The sequence below is a fragment of the Canis aureus genome, chromosome 32 (assembly GCF_053574225.1).
Source record: "Canis aureus isolate CA01 chromosome 32, VMU_Caureus_v.1.0, whole genome shotgun sequence".
NCBI lineage: Eukaryota > Metazoa > Chordata > Mammalia > Carnivora > Canidae > Canis > Canis aureus.
The window spans coordinates 44,107,079-44,124,716 of NC_135642.1; the positions used below are offsets into that span (position 1 = coordinate 44,107,079).

Genomic DNA, 17,638 nt, shown 5'->3' on the forward strand with positions numbered 1-17,638 from the left:
TGTAGGAGACATATGTAAGTTGTGACAGTTGTAATGAATGCCCTGTTAGAGAGCCAGGTGATGTGTGAGTGGATAAAAGGCACCTGATCCAGCCTGAAAAGGTCAAGAATCTGAATCTTAGTGGGCAACAAGGAGTCCTCAGGCCCATGTAGAGCGGGCATTCCAAAGAGCAAAGCAGAGAGGCATAAAGTGAGGAAATATGTGGTACATTTGGGCATAACAGTTTTCTCTTAGGGTTATGAAGGGTAATGGGGTCAGTGAGGAGCAGGGGGCAGCAGCTTGTTCAGCAGGGGCCTTATTTGCCTCATCCTGATTTTAAACAAGCTCCTGTCCTGATCTGGTTTGCCTAAACTAAATGGGTCCCATAGACTAAAGAAATCAACAGTGTTTGGGTTGAAAGAGTTGATGCTATTTCTAATATTACTGTGGAGGCTGTTTTCTAGTTTGGAGGTGAAATCATTCTTTTCCTGAGGAAGTCTCAGAGTGCTCTACAAATGATAACTCATTACGCCAAATGTTTTAACACTTAGCTTCACACTGCTTTTGATCATTCACATGTAAGCAAATGGCATTAGGCTGTCAGCATTGAGCAGGTACACAGTGGCAGCAAAATGATGGCAGAGGAGAGAGAGTACGTGTGAAACTCCGACGCTGGAGAGTGGTGTCTGGAGCAGCACTGAATGAGGCAGATCTCAGTTCCATGAGTTTCTGGATTCACTTTCCCTTTGGGTGCTCTCAAACCTTGTTATTCAGAGTTTAGTCCAAGAACCAGCAGCATCAGCATCACCTGGGAATTTGGAAATGCGGCGTCTCGGGTCCCAGCCCCAGACCTCCTGAATCAGAGTCTGCAGTTGAATAAGATCCTCAGGTGACTGCTGTTCACCGGAGAGTTTGAAAAGTACCATTCTAGGCAATAACTAACGGTTTGTGAAGCTCTTTAATTAACTGAGCCTTCTGGCTTTATTATTTCAGTCTTAGTTAGGATAGTAAGTTTTTGGAAAGTAGGTATCAAGGTTACTAGCTATTATATTTTCTTTTTCCAAGTGGATGGATAAAGGTTAGAAATGCAGATTCTGGAGTCGGATTGTCTGGATTCAAATCTTGGCTCTGCCACTTGTACATGGTTTCTTCGTTCGTTGAGGGCAACTGCAGTGAGCAAAGGTAGAGCCCACCACCCCACTGGTCTGTGACCTGTAGTCGAGTTACCAATAAGCCTTTGTTGTGTGTTTGGGGGCAGGAGAGTTCATTTTTGTCAGTATTACTGGATTCATGGTCTCTTGATCTTAACTGACGCACCAGTTACTGAAAAGAAGGCATAGCATTTGGGAAACTTTTCAACTTCAGTAGAAAAAAAACGTTTTAATGAATAATAGACTTTCAGCTTCAGTGTAAAAAAAGTATATAAATAGATTTAAAAATGATGGCAAATCTGATTAAATCATAACATGCTAAGAAATAGTAGGAACAGTTTGCTAACAGAGCTTAAAGATTTTTACCAGTGCTCTGATCTTGTTTTCTGCAGGGGGCAGCTGGCATTTTATGTTATGTGGGAGCCTATGTCTTTATCACTTACGATGACTATGACCACTTCTTTGAAGATGTGTATACTCTCATTCCTGCTGTAGTGATCATAGCTGTAGGAGCCCTGCTTTTCATTATTGGCCTAATTGGCTGCTGTGCCACAATCCGGGAAAGCCGCTGTGGACTTGCCACGGTAAGTTACCACTTCACCAACTGCATGTGTCACCGTAGTATGTGGGAATATTTCATTTGTAACTGGCTTGAATCGAGCATGAGACACCGTAGGCTCTTTGCCTCTTAAGATTGAAACAAAATTAGCACTTCTCTGCAATCTAGCAGTTATCTCTGGTAACTGTTTTTATATCAAGATAATATTTAGAGCAGTTTTTAAAATTTGTATTTAATTTTGACACTATTTTCTTCCTTACAGTTTGTCATCATCCTACTCTTGGTTTTTGTCACAGAAGTTGTTGTTGTGGTTTTGGGATACGTTTACAGAGCAAAGGTATGTTGTCTACTGTAATTCACATGTTTTAAAATTAATTAATTTCATTTGATTAATGTACACAGTTTGATTAATTTTAATTAATTTAATCAATTAATTTTAATTAATTAAAATTGTGTAATTCACAGGTTTAAGTATTTCAGATAGAACAAATTCATTTTATCAGAGTAAACATTTTCTTTTGCCTTTCTTCAGTTTAGTCACTGCTTTAAAAATCTAAAGTAAGTTAGAAGTTGCACAGAGTAAGGGATGCCTGGGTGGCTCAGCAGTTGAGCATCCGCCCTCAGCTCAGGGCGTGATCTTGGAGCCCCGGGATCAAGTCCCGTATCGGGCTCCCTACATGGAGCCTACTTCCCCTATCCCTGCCTCTCTCTGCATCTCTCATGAATAAATAAATAAAATCTAAAAAAAAAAAATTGCACAGAGAACAGATTGATAGTTGCCATTCATGGGAGATTGGGTGAAATGGATGAAGGGAATCAAAAAGTACAAACATCCAGTTACAAAGTAAGTAAATCATGGGGATATAATGTACAGCATGGCAACTTAAGTTAGTATTACTATAATGTATATTTGAAAGTTGCTAAGAGAGTATATCTTAAAAGTTCTCTCATCACCATAAAATTATATAATTATATGTGGTGAAGGAATCAGACTTACTGTGGTGATTATTTTCCCTATAAAAAGTTTGAACCACACTGAAACTAATATATAATGTTAGATGTCAGTTTTACCTCAAAAAAAAGCATTTAGTAAACATAAGTCCAGTTTTCTGGCTTAATAAAGAGAACATACCAAAGAACTGGGCTTTTGTTTTCTGTTTAAGAATACTGAAACATTTCAGGCTCTTCTTTCTGAACACTTATTTCCACCAAACGTACCCGTGTAGGCATCTGAGATTGTGTTTAATGTGGATTTTGATCTCAGGAAGTCTGCTGAAAGTTTGATTATTTCAGTTTTGTTTTGTTTTTTTTTTTTTAGATTTTATTTATTTATTCATAGAGATGCAGAGAGAGAGAGAGTAGCAGACACATAGGCAGAGGGAGAAGCAGGTTCCATGCAGGGAGCCTGACGTGGGACTCGATCCAGGGTGTCCAGGATCACGCCCTGGGCTGGAGGCAGCGCTAAACCGCTGCGCCACCAGGGCTGCCCTGATTATTTCAGTTTTAATGTATTTTTCTACTACAGTAATTTTTTTCTACAATGTATTCTGCGCTGTGTCAGTTGGGATCTTATGAGAAGTACATGCAAAGATGGAATTCAATGTACATGGATTCTGTTAGAGCAAAGGCCTATGAGAGAACATGGAGAAGGAACCAGGACTGGCTGAGAGCTAGCAGGCCTAATGCAAGTGTAATCCCCAGTACTTGTTAGTGTAATTATGTAGTTAATTAAATATTGACTAAGTCCATGAAAAATATGAGTACATGAAAAAAAGAAAATTGAATGATTTGAAAAGACTTGGTAAAAACAAGTAGTTACTAAAACATTTCTGATCAAATCAGGTATGGGTATGATCACTATAAAAGTTTAGGGGAAATTTATTAACATTTAGTAGAATTCCACACTTTGATTGTGTTATGTCTCTGCAGTTTCAAGAAACCCAAACTGGAAGTCATTGTCAATGTATTAAGGATGTGATTTGTGCAGAACAAATGATAAAGAGCTCTAGTCAGTGGATCCTCTGCAAAGACAAGATAGGCTTACATCTTAAGATTGGTGTGAAATACCTATTTCTGTGGTTCAAGCTAAATGAAAATGTTTACTTTTTTAGAAGTCTTTGATTTTTATGGACTTTCTCAGTTAACCAACCAAGCACTACTGACCACGGGAGGCTTCTCCATTTTTAAATCCAGTATAAGTGCATTTATGGCTCATTTTTACATGTGGGGTAATAATGAAAAACACAGATGTCCTTTGGATTGGAGATAGTATATGAAAGTCAGTTTGGGTCATGGTTAGGTCTTTTCGTTCCACAAATATTTGTTAGGAATAGTTTTAGAACTTTGTCAAAATCATAGATGGCCTACTTGGATTTCAAACTATATTTGACAAAAATATTTATATATAGGTACCCATAAATATATACACCCAGCTCACCCAGTTGACCTTTGAACAACACAGGTTTTGTTTTTTTTGTTGTTGTTTGTTCGTTTGTTTTTTTAACACAGGGGTTTTGTATGTACAAGTTAACATGGGACATAAATCTCTGGACCCCAAAGGGTAGAGATCAGCCCGAGGGGTTTCCTACTGGCCCATATATTCTCTATGTAAGACATGCTAGAGAATATTCAGCTATCCCCTTTATTACATTAAAGCTGTCTGCTGAAAGAAGGATTTGTTTTAAAATTTGATTCATCCAGGCCCACCTCTAACCCCAGACTTTTTCATGTGGTTGATTTGTTCATGCAGAATTTCCAGCTAACCCTTAACTAAACTTTATAGGCACACCCTAGTGACTGTTCCACAGGGGGGAGACGTTACAGCCCTTTGTAAAATTCTTCTGGAGCTTCAATTAGAGGCTGTTGTAATATCTAATCACAACTCACTTTCCTCATTTGAGGCAAGATAATAGAAACATTAAACCAAGAGCAAGTAATTTCTGGACAAGATAGTCCTCCCCCCCCCCCCCCCCCCCGCCTCCATCCCCCTTGATGGATTCTGCTACAATGTATATTTTAAAGATTAAATCTGGGACTCTGAATTCCTTAAGGGCCAGGCCCTCATCTTTGCCCAGCAGTGGCAAGGTGCCTGACCTGGTATAATAAGTGTGATGAATTGGTGGATTGATTGAATGAAAAAAAAAAATATTACACAGCAAGACTTCTAGTCTCATTTAATATAGCAAAGTGTACTATTCTAATTTGTACATATTTAGCTTTCTTTAAATTACCTCAGAATGAGCTCCAGATGAATCGTTGGTCAGCTGAGAAGTTCAGATTTCCTCAGCTTATAAATTCCCTGTATGGAAGGGCGATGTAAGATTTCTGATTTCTGTTTTAGAACTAAATTGAGGGCTTCATTTTCCTTTGCCCTTTGAAAAAAAATGGCTTGGTTCTGGACATAGAAAAAGATGGTTGTGAGTTGAGATCCTGCCTTCTGTGCCTATCTTGAGGAGTGAGAGGTCCTGCCAACTTGAACACCAAGGCAGCTGTTGCCAGCCACCCCTGCTTGCCCCTCTTTCCTCTTTCTTCGTCACTTCCTTTTCTTTTACCTATTTTGCCTGTTTTTGCTTTCCACCTACAGTGCCATCTAAGGTTAAACAGGCCTACCTTAAATTAATTAATTGGGGTATAACTTTAGAGCTATGATAAAAACATAATAGAGGTATTCTTTCTGTAACTTAGAGTTTTAAATCAAAGGCATAATATGCCAATTTAATATTCAAACCACTGATACATAAGGTACCAGGCAAAGATGCCCCAAAAAGGAATGCATTGGATTATGCCCCTACGGGTTATCCACTTTATCACATAACTGGTATAATTACTAAGTGGGCCTAATCAGCTTAGAAGGGTAAGGAGAATCTTAACGCAAGCATATTTTACTAAATGACACTTTCTTGCCACTGTAGTGATTGGCAGCAATAAGTTAGAAAGGATTTATTTCCTGTCTTTCCATTCACACAACATGGAACTGCACTTTTTTTATAAAGTGCCACTTATACAGACTGATTTTTTTTTTTAACCTGCTGATTACTTCTGCATATTTGGCCAAATCTCAACATTGAATTAAAAACTGGAAAGCATGTTGGTATTTGTTCCAAAAGTTGAAGTTGGGCGGGGGTAATTATTTTTGCCTCTGTTGGAACAAAAAGTGAGTAGGTCCAACCTACTAAAAGTTTACTTGAAACGGAAAGCATGGGATCCCTGGGTGGCCCAGCGGTTTAGTGCCTGCCTTTGGCCCAGGGCGCGATCCTGGAGACCCGGGATCAAATCCCACGTCAGGCTCCCGGTGCATGGAGCCTGCTTCTCCCTCTGCCTGTGTCTCTGCCTCTCTCTCTCTCTCTGACTATCATAAATAAATAAAAATTAAAAAAAAAAAAAAGAAACGGAAGGCAGTTCATTTATAATTTAGGATATGTGTCTCAGGGTTCAGCTGCGTTCTCCCTCTTAAATAGGTTGTTAATCTTCCATCTTGCACACAGTCTTGTTTGAATGCTTTTAATCTGTCTGAATTTTCAGTTGAATCTCCATAGAGGTAGGAAGGGTTCACAGAGATGTCTGCCAACTTGCCATACATGTGACTTAGGGTATTTTAGCTGAAGTCTTGACAAATATTAATTATACCAGTATTTTTAAGGAACCAAATTCTTTGTTTTGATTCAGGTGGAAAATGAGGTCGATCGCAGCATTCAGAAAGTGTATAAGACCTACAATGGAACGAACCCTGATGCTGCTAGCCGGGCTATTGATTATGTACAGAGACAGGTGAGCTCTCTTGAGGCAGATTTGTTTTTGAGAGCCAATTACTGTTGGGTCCACCTTAAACTAGCTGCTGTTACTAGATAAATTAGACATCTATTCTCATAGCCATGGTTATCTTCATGATGTCTAATATTTTTACCTTCACACTTGAAAATTTTTTTCCATTGTCACCTAATCAAAGCCAGATAAGAAGCATTTGACTTTTTACCAAATAATTAGTGAGAAAGGTGATCATGAAAGACAGGTATGATCACAGGGAAAGGTGGGAGCCTTGAGGGACTTCAGAGGAGGTAAGAGGTTTTTTTCATTTACCTTTAGAAAGCGAGACCAGAAAAGATAACAGACAAAACTATAAAAAAAAAAAAGAAAAGAAAAAGAAAAAAAGAAAAAGAAAAAGAAAAAAGGACAATTTGAAATACATGAAGGTAGAGAGAATAGTACAGTACCCATAAACTACCCCCAAATTGACAATTTTTTGTCAATCATATTTCACCCTTTACCCCATGTATCTTTTGCTTGATTACATTAAAGCAAATCTCAGACATTTCAGAGAAAGTATTTGAAGCACGTTGTCATTGGAAATATTATTTAACTCAGAACCAGGTATTTACCATGTAAGATATGAAGATTTTTCTTAGCTATAAATTACCCCTTGTGGGTAATGTGGTTTTCATGTGGAGATTCTAAAATTACTTGTCATATGTGGCTATTTAAGTCAGAATTTAAAATTAAAAAAAAAATTTTTTTAATTCAATTCCTTAGTCATCCCAGCCACATTGTAAGTGTTCAGTAGCCTCAGGTGGCTAGTGGCTAATATGTTGAATATGCAGACACAGAACATTTCTGTCATTGCAGAAAGTTTTATTGGACCTCACTGGTCTAGAGTAGCTGAAAGCTCTGCAGTGCACAGAACTCTAAAGTTCCACACAGGAATATGTGTCTTATGAGGACTGATATTTCTCTTTTCTTCCCCGCTAGCTGCATTGTTGTGGAATTCACAACTATTCAGACTGGGAAAATACAGACTGGTTCAAAGAAACCAAAAACCAGAGTGTCCCTCTTAGCTGCTGCAGAGAGACCGCCAGCAGCTGTAATGGCAGCCTGGCCCACCCCTCCAACCTCTATGCCGAGGTAAGTGTGATTTCTTGGCCAAGACTTGACTCTAGCTTGGTAACCTGTTTTTCTCTGTGATTTGTCTTTACCTAGATCTTCTTTTCTATACTCTTTGACCTGTCTTTAATGCTCTTCTAGGTTGTTGTAAATTCTTTTTAAATGTATTGTCTTTCCCTCTGTAAGTGTTTGTTATTTTCATTTCTGCCACTGAGCAGTAATACTTGACCTTGCAGCTTTCACTTTTAAATGACTTCTAATGAGAATAACTGTGTTTCAGGGATGTGAGGCTCTAGTTGTAAAGAAGCTACAGGAAATCATGATGCATGTTATCTGGGCAGCGCTGGCATTTGCAGCTATTCAGGTAAGCGCAGCTAACCAAGGAGTTGTCATCAGAGTCTGCTGATTCACTGATGTCAGCTGTGCATGGTTTTCATCATTAAGTACGCTTAAAACTTTGTGTATATAGATAGATAATTTGTAAGTGATTGAGAACCAGCCACCAGTTACCAACACCTGTCATTTCCTGTCTCTAGACCTAGACCCAAGATGGTTCCAAGAAACCACAGATCTGTATTTGAGGGAACTCTGCTCTATTTTCTTGATTAGTGAGTTCAAAATACATACTGTTGTCCTAGTGTATTCTTGGGAGGTATTTTAATAGAAGCTCTCAAAATTTTAAAAATTGTACTGCTTTATTTCACTTTGGAAATGGAAAGCTTTATTTCAGTCTTCTTGTACTCTTTCTTCTGGTTCTCATTTTTCTGTCCTCAAGGGTTTTATATGTCCATATATGTTAATCAGGAACTGATCCTACAACCCTAGGTTCTTAAACTGATAAGAGCAGTTTCATTGCTTTACAGAAAAGATCGAGTGAAGACTGAGGTTCTGATCTCTTCTGTATTTGTGGACTTAGTTTTTCCAGACTGACAGCTATCAAGGAATCACTTGGCACATCTGCAGGTGAACCATGCCATTATTGGTAGCTGAGGGGACTTGTTTTCCCAACTCCTACCGGTGAAAACAGTCTTTTTCCCATCTAGTAATGGCATGTGCAGAGTAGCTGGTGACTGTTTAATTACTTCTCACTTTACCTACTCCTCCTTCCCTCTCCCACCATATCCCACTCACGCACCCTCATCCTTATCCCTCACCTGAAAATAAGAATAAGAAAAAATAACTATTTTTTCGCTCAGTACAACTGCCTACAGTGCTAGTTTCTCAGGCATATACAATATATCTTAGGGATTATCTTAAACTCAGAATAGCCAATCGTTTGAAATGATTGAGAAGCCTTTGCATCAGATCTAGTTCTCAGAGTGTTCTTTTGGTGGTTCTTGAAATATGCTTCAGGCCTAGAGAACCTATTTTAAGAAAGTGTAAGTAGGGATCCCTGGGTGGCGCAGCGGTTTAGCGCCTGCCTTTGGCCCAGGGCGCGATCCTGGAGACCCGGGATCGAATCCCACATCGGGCTCCCGGTGCATGGAGCCTGCTTCTCCCCTCTGCCTGTGTCTCTGCCTCTCTCTCTCTCTCTCTGTGACTATCATAAATAAATAAAAATTAAAAAAAAAAAAAGTGTAAGTAGCTTTTAAGTGTTAGATAAAAACCAATATAATTGCTAGTTTAAGTGTAAGTTGCTTGTATTGCCTACTCTCTGTATATTTGAACAAAAGCTAGTCTATTTAATAGGAAATGCCTTTCAAAATGGCAAAGAGGTGATTGTTGACTTTGCTGGTATTCAAACAGCCCTGAAATGATTCATTAAAAAGCCTAGCTCTTTATTTGCTGTGGTCTCTGCCCTTCTAAGCATTTACTTTGTGGCTCAGCATAGCAGTAGTATGATGACCAGCAGGCATGTATTTCATATCGTTTCATATCTTGATTGTCTCTGCAAATATATTCATGTAGCTAAAAATAATGAAACATGAAGAAGGTCTCTTTTCCAAGGTGAAATTTTGGTATGTGCATTCTTAATGATTTTATTTGTGTTAATAAATCACATACTAGCATGCAGCAAAAAAGCTTTGAAACTGTAAGGTGCTTATGATCATGAAATACACAGCATGTATAAAGAAGACTGATGAAAATCATTACTTTAGCTATGTCCTTCATCTAGTTACGCTCATTAACCAGGCAGATATTGCTTCATTAAATATATTTTCAGTGGGGGGGGGGCTAATAAATATTTTAATTATTCTCTTAAGTATGCCTTCTCGTATGCATTTTATGCTTAAATCACCCTGATTTAGGTAATGGCTGATAAAGATTTGACGTGTTCAGTTTAGCAAAACTAAGTCAAAGATTCAGAGCTTTCACAGACTCAAAACCTAGTGGCTTTGAAAATTTGAAAACTTTGGTTTTAAGGGGAAAAAACATACATTTGTAATAATGAAAGAATTTCCCTAACATTTTTTTTAAAGAGTACCTGTAAATGTTCTGAACTTTTGATACTCAAAATCTGATTTAAATTGATGCCCTAGGTGTGGAAAAGCTGAGCAAAGGCAAAAACAACACAAGCATCAGTGATCTCTAGTGCTTGTATGCCCATCCTGATAGAGAAAGTTAGAGCTAAAGGACACTTGGAGAGTCTGTTGTCCTTGTTTCCCTTGTTTTAAAGGCCATGAAAATGAGGAGGGGGTGGGGTGTGGAGCAAGGATAGTATGACTAATGACCATCAGTGAAGCTTGAATCCTGGCCCATTGTACTCTGCCTCCAATTACAAAGTGAAGAATTAAGGTTCTCAAAAGATTAAATTCCTCAATTCTGCTATGAAACCTGACAGTTAATTGCCACTTCAGCTTAAGAAAATACACAGTGTAATTGCATTGAAATATCGTTGGTACTTTCCTCCAGGTTCTAAAGTGAGGAAGCTCTAATAGCTGGTTTTAAATAATGCTCAGGGCGCCCGTCTGGCTCAGTCAGAAGAGCATGCGACTCTTAGTCTTGGGAGTTGTGTGTTTGAGCCCCATGTTGGGTATAGAGATTTCTTAAATTAAAAAAAACTTAAAAAAAAAAATAATGGTTGAAAGATGACTTTTGGTGGTGGTGTATCTGTTTGGTGGTGTAACTGTTTGAACCATGGTCTTTTTTTAATTTGAGTGTGATTTGTGGTACTGTTACATTACATTTTGTTCAAGTTCCAAGGCATACAGTGAGTTTAGGAAGAAATTTTCTCATAAACTTAATTTACCAATAGAAGGCTCTAGTTCACACGTTAACAATCTGTAGGCCCTTTGGGCCAAAGCTATTCCACTGCCTCTTACTGTGTTAGCCACACTCCTTTAATATCATCTGTGACTGCTTTTGTGTTATAGTGGCAGAGTTGTGTGACAGAGACTGATTTTGTCTGTTGGTTCACAAAGCCTAAAATATTTACTGTTTTCCCTTTAAGAAAACATTTGTTGACCCTTGTGCTAGTCTAGTTAAATGATCTAGGCTTGAGTAGGACCAAAATAATGAAGAAAATCCTGAAAAATACTAGTTAATTCTTAAAACAGTTTTTTTCTTTTTTTAAGATTATATTTATTTATTCATGAGAGACAGACATAGACAGGGGGAGAAGCAGGCTCCCTGTGGGGATCCCGATGGGGAACTCAATCCCAGGATCCTGGGATCCCGACATGACGCTCAACCACTGAGCCACCCAGGCATTCTGCAACAGCATTTTTTAATATAAGAGAAAGATTCTTAAAATTTTGCTACACTCCTTATTTTGTTTTAGGTAATCTCCACACCCAACATGGGCCTCTGTCCTACAACCTCAGTATCAAGTCTCATGCTCCACCAAATGAGCCAGCCAGGCACTCCTTGTTAGCTTTTTAAAATCAGCAAGATTTTTGACTTCTTTGAGCATAGCCAGCCTCTTAAATTAAGAAATGATCAATTAGGAATTTTATATCTAAAAGATCTGGTCATAATAATGGGTAAAAATGTAGGTTTTGATTTGGCAATCTCTTAAGTATCTGCTGTGAGTAAGGCTTTCTGCAAAGTAGGGGGAAATGGGAATTGTCTTTGGAGTCTCATGAAGTTGGCGTGTCCTCAAGATGGAGTGATCAAGAGCAAACTGTCACAGAGGATTGTTTCTCAGGGCCAGGCTGCTTTTTTTCTGGTCGGTCAAGTGTGAAAGAGGTTGAGCCTGCTGTTTTCTTCCTGCTGTTTCTTGATTGCCAGTTATTCATTAAAATGAGTTAAAATACATAAGTAACACTTTAGATTGATCCCCCAGATAGTTAAAATCTAGTGGGTTGATTCTGACATACATTTAAAGAAATATTTCAAGTAATTTTTCATTAAAAATTTAAACCAAGGCTTGGGAAGCTAATTCTTGAATGGCTAGGTTTTGTTTTGTTTTGTTTTGTTTTTAATTTAGAGGAAATTAATCTTTTTAATTTTTAAATCTTTTATTTATTTATTCATAGAGAGAGACAGACAGACAGAGACACAGGCAGAGGGAGAAGCAGGCTCCATGCAGGGAGCCTGACGGTGGGACTCGATTCCGGGTCTCCAGGATCACGTCCTGGGCTGCAGGTGGTGCTAAACCACTGCGCCACCAGGGCTGCCCGAGGAAATTAATCTTAATTGTTAACTTTTTATAGGTTTTACCCACTTGATATAATTTTTTTCAGATGATATAAATTTAGTGAAATGTAAGTCTCCCTGTCAGTCTTATGCTAGTTCTTGAGTCCCATTCCATATCCCTTCAAGTAGCAACCACTGTTACCAGGTTTCTGTATATCCTTCCAGAAGTAGTTTTGTTTAGGTGGCAGGTAAATATTTTTTATGTAAATGAAAGCTTATGGTATGTAATTTTCTACCTTGCTTTTTTAAAAGATTGAGTTAATTGTATATTCACATGCATTTTTTTTTTTATTAAGTAAACTCTGCCTCCAACATGAGATGCAAATTCATGACCCCAAGGAGAAGAGTAGCACATTCCACCAGCTGAGCCAGCTAGGCACCCCAATTCACCTGCAGTTTAAGAAGTAATACCATCAGAGTCCTTGTATGCTTTGTCCAGTTTCCCTCAGCGGTAATATTTTGCAAAACTATAGTGTATCACAACCAGGGTATTGGCACTGATACAATCCACCAATTTTATGCAGATTTTTCATTTCTGTTTGTATTTGGTTCTGTATAGTTTTATGACCTGGTAGGTTCCTGTATCCACCACCACAGTCAAGATACTGAACAATTTTAACGCCGTAAGGATTCCACTTAGTACCCTTTTGTTACTAACTGCATCCACCTCCATCCTGTGCCGCCTCCTCCCATACCCTAGCAACCACTAATCTGTTCTCCATTTCTAAGTTTGTCATTTCAATGTATTATATAAATGGAACCTTATGGTATGTAACCTTTGGTTCCTCCTTATGTCTTACTATGGCTGCATAGTGTTCCATTGGGGGGGGGGCATACTTTATAATTTAATCTACATTAATGGGCACTTATATAAGTCTTGCTATTACAGAAATGCAAGTAGCAGATGTCCTCTGTATGCATGTGCAAAGTCTATAGCAAAACTTGGTAGCTACAAAGTTGAGTCCATTGTATAAGTGGCTTTTTGATAGGTACTTCCACATTTTTCTCAGAAAACAGTGTTTCCAGTTTGCGGTTCCAAAACCCTGTATAACAATACCTCTTTTCCCATAATACCCCCTACGTAGTATATTCTAGAGCATTTTAATCCTTGGCAGTTTTTTAAGTCACCATTTGCCTCTCTATTTAGCAATTATTTTTTGTAGTTGCTTGCTGTTCTATTTAGACTAAGTGCAGATTAGTTCTCATGACTTGAGTATTGCAGGGAAAATTTTTATTGCAAGAAATAACTCTGGAGCTAAGATATTTCCAATTGTTGGAAAATTTTAGTAATCAGTGAAATTTCAGTATAGCAGAGCTTTGGAAGCAGACCTGTAGTACTGTACTAGTGATAAGGTTTGGACTCTAAGAAGTTAATGTGTAGAGCTTAATGCTTGTAAACAGACTCATTCTGAAGCATGAGTAGGGTTTTATCAAGCTTATTTAGTTGTTTTAAAATCAGTACAAGTTGACATCATTGAAATAAAAGTCAGGAAAAGAAATGATGCTTATTTCAGACCCCATTTGAGAATGCTGGCTCCTTCAATAGAAGTTAACCAACTGAAAGGAATGTGAGGGAAGTGGAATGGGAAAGAGGTTCCCCCCCCCCCCCCCCAGAAAATCAGTAATTTCTGAGCTTAGCATTTTTATTGCTCAATTTAACATTGCTTGGGAACATAATTGTGTTTGATTTTATAGCTATTCTGAGAATGTTTTGATGATGTAGTGAATGGAAATGTATTTCTTTCGGAATTAGATAGTAAACATGTCTAGAACTGGCTAAAGATATTTACTAAATTTTAACAATTTCCACTTTTAAAATGTCTCAAGGTGCTTTATGCTATTACTGTGCTCAGCAGATATTGATACAATGAAACCAGCAAGCATGAATGTCAGCAGCAAGTACATATATCAATGGGTAGAATATGGGCTAATTAAGGGCAGAAATTGGAGTGTGTGACTTCTGTACCACGGAGACTTCAGATTGAGGGCATCCTTATCTCTGTGTTGTGTCTCATTAGTTACCCTCCACTTCAGACTGAGAGAGCTGAGAGCTCGATGATTATGGATCCGGCACATTTTGTTGAAATTGATTGACCCCATGTGCACAGAAACTGAGACCTTTCGCTGCCCGTGAAAAGTTAGAACGGCAATTAACTTACTCTTATTTAGCTCTCTGGTTACTATTTATATTTTGTAAGAAGTCAGATCAAAAATCCCAGAATCATTTTCTCCTTAATCCAGTTTAATCCTCTTGCTTATTCAAAATAACATCGCATGACTTTATTACAATTCCAGTTTGCTGCCACAGAAGGATTAGGGCTTATTAAAATAAAATAATGAAAGAAGAGTGACCTTTAAAAAGTAATGTGTCTGTAATACCACAGAGCCAAATCTGGATTTCAAAAATAGTAAATAATTATGAAAGAAATAAAAACCTTCAAACCAATTTCTTGGCATCAAGATTAGTTTTCCACCATAGGGCTTTTGGGCTGTTTATTTACTGTATTTTGTGGATTGTTAATAAAGCCTGTGTCCCCAGGTCCAGATGCCTGGAAAGACCACCAGTAAGTTTCCTTAATACATGTAGTCTTCATCGTTCCACTTCCTAGACCCTTGCTGAACGGACGGTAGCCACTGGCCAGTCACGTGTGTCCCAATTAATTTAAATTAATTTAAATAAAATTAAAAACATAATTCCTCAGTTGCACTAGCTACATTTCATGGTGCTCAGTAGCCCCATGTGGCTAGTGACTACCAAGTCTGTAAGCTCAGATACAGAATGTTTCCATCATTGCAGAAAGCTCTTTTTTTTAGAGCGCTGTCGATTGAGAACGGGATTGAGAATGGGGATGGCAGGAGGAGAGCCTTGTGATTCTGCTCTTCACATATTGTTCTTAGGTGTGAGGCAGGGAAACTAAAAGTTGGTTTCTGAAAAGATAATGTACATATTAGAAATTGCTTCTGTTCCTGTCGTCACTGCTTTTTTGATGTTTAGAGATCGCTGAACTTGGAAGCAGCTCCGTTGCCAACCACGAAATGTACACCGAGCCCTGAGAGGGTCTTCAGCCTCCTTTTTCCCCCTGTTGTTTTCTTCCCACAGCTGCTGGGCATGTTATGTGCATGCATCGTACTGTGCAGAAGGAGTAGAGATCCTGCTTATGAGCTCCTCATCACCGGTGGAACGTACGCATAGGAGAAGACGCAAGCCTCAGCTTTTTAGTCGTGTTCTGATTTGGAAGGTGAATTGAGCAGGTCTACTCTATTGGCGGCCTGAGTTCATCTAGTTAAAGCACACGGGTGTTGGACAAAGCAGCTTGGCTCTTCATGTGCCCACCTACTTCCCTGCCCACCTAGGAGTTCCTTTTCCTCTGTTCTAGCTGACTCTCCGTGTTCCTAAGTTCTTAAGTATGGCAGTTTATGTTCTAATTTCAGAACCATTTGCAGGTTGCATAGTGTGGGAGAATCAAAAGAGGGCCTAGGCCTGCTTCTGTTAGGTCCCTGCAGCAACGGGGCTGCTGCCGGAGTATCTCTGGGCCCTTCCAGTCTGCATGGTGGAGAACTCTGGGCCAAAGGTGCTTGGGGGGAGAGGGAGGAAACCAGCTGCAGTGAAAGTTAACACCAGACGGTGCCCCTCGTCAGTGTCCTTTTAAAAAAAAACATATACTGTAGTTCAGTAAGATAGCAACTGTATAAAATTGCTAAAATAGATTTTAGAATCATACAGTGTGTCTCTTGGTTCATCTTCAAAATCAGACTGATCTTTGAAACTAGCAGTTTTTAATCAAAGCTGGCTTTATAGGAGGAGTATAATGTATGCACTACTGTTTTAAAACAATTAGTGTGTGTGTGTTTTTGTATGATTGAGCCCATTCATCGTAAGTCTAAACTCGTTAGCGTTAATGTACCCATGTAGACTAGCAAAGTAGTATGTAGATGTGATCTCAGTTGTAAATAGAAAAATCTAATTCAATAAACTCTGTATCACCCCTGAACATGTACTTTTTAATTATTTGGGGACATTTCAGTTCCCAAACAGCGGTGTAATGTTTTAAATGTTGGTGCTATCTGCAGTTCTTCATGATTTACATGTGTTTTAATTATATCAGTTGCCAAAGTCTAAAGGCCTTGGGATCCAGAAAACCACAGGTGCTTTTCAGTCCAATATATCCTACAAAGCACAGATCCCAATCCCAGGTGCCCATATCATGGCTTTTAAATACATCGATGGGTTATTCCCTAAGAATAAGGATGTTGTAATTGAGCACGTTGAATACTGACACAATACTTAAACTTACCCCTCATGTTTCAGTTGACCTCACAACGTCCTTTATACCATTTCCCCTCCAGTTCCAGATCCAGTCAAGGACCAGGTGTTAGTTGTCCTGTCTTTGGTCTCCTTTAATCTGGAATGTTGCCATAGCTTTGTCACCTATGACATTGACATTTTGGAAAAATACAGTCCCTTCTTTTAAATGCTGTTACTCATTTTGGGTTTATTGGATGCTCCCTCTTGATGAGATTAGGTTTTGCGTTCTAAGTGGCGGGAGCACTATCCGTGTCGTGTGTCCTCTCAGGTTGTAACCACAATGTCATCTGCCCCAAAATGATGATGTTCATTTTGATCATCTGTGTATCGTTCAGGGTCCACTGAAGGGGGAAATATAAACAGGAAATGATGGAAACAGTTGCTAACTGTGGTAAAGATTAACTACCAAAAGGGGGTTTAAAAAAAAAGACCCTGGGACACCTGGGTGGCTCAGGTCCCAGGATTGAGTCCCGCATCGGGCTCCCTGCGAGGGTCCTGCTTCTCCCTCTACGTCTCTGCCTCTCTTCCAGTGTCTCTCATTAATAACATAAATAAAAGGACCCTAAAGCAGCTTAGTAGTAAAACAGCTCCCAGCCTGAAGGTCAAGGAAGAGAGGACAGGAACTGAGGAACTCAGAGCAGGGCCCTGCCAGTCTGAGGGTCGGGCTCTGGCAGGAGCACGCTGCCTGCCCTGTGACGGGATAAACCCCTGGAGGTGCCCACCTGGCTCAGTAGCCAGGAGAGCAGAGGACTGGCCCCCACGCCAGGCGGAAACGCTAAGTGTCCTCTCAGCCCGGCCATCCTCTCCGTGGCCCCTGCTGCCCAGCGGGCCAAAGAGACGCTTCCCAGCGTGGCCAGGAAGGAGAGGAAGGCGGGTTTGGCACACTGGGTAAGTACTTGGTTAAGGTGGTTTCTGTTTCATCCCTTCCAACTCCCATGATTTCTGGAGACCTACTACTTCACGACTGAATGTTCACATATCCTGTTCCCCACCAAACTTCCCCTGGGGTTTAGCAAATACTGGTGATTCTGGCCTGGCCGAACCTTCCTTAGGATGATTGTTCTAGATTTCTTCTTTACTGTGAGGGCCGTAAAGCACCGTTTCCGTTCTGGCGCCCCTTCCCTGCCGGCTTCCCAGTCTCCTCCCTCCCTTCTCCTCCAGTTACTGTTTATGTTCATTATGGACTGATGG

General features: G+C 39.5%; 1 protein-coding gene across 1 annotated transcript in view; it reads left to right on the top strand.

Moving 5' to 3' along the window:
* Positions 1-16,133, top strand: part of TSPAN3 (tetraspanin 3) — a 28,121-nt gene extending 11,988 nt beyond the window's left edge. Inside the window, exons 2-7 of the mRNA XM_077882033.1 lie at positions 1,523-1,714; positions 1,952-2,026; positions 6,355-6,456; positions 7,432-7,584; positions 7,844-7,927; positions 15,242-16,133. Coding sequence (XP_077738159.1) covers positions 1,523-1,714; positions 1,952-2,026; positions 6,355-6,456; positions 7,432-7,584; positions 7,844-7,927; positions 15,242-15,334 — 699 coding nt within the window. The 3' untranslated portion in view covers positions 15,335-16,133. The remainder of the gene's footprint in view (positions 1-1,522; positions 1,715-1,951; positions 2,027-6,354; positions 6,457-7,431; positions 7,585-7,843; positions 7,928-15,241) is intronic.
* The last annotated feature ends 1,505 nt before the right edge of the window (positions 16,134-17,638 follow it).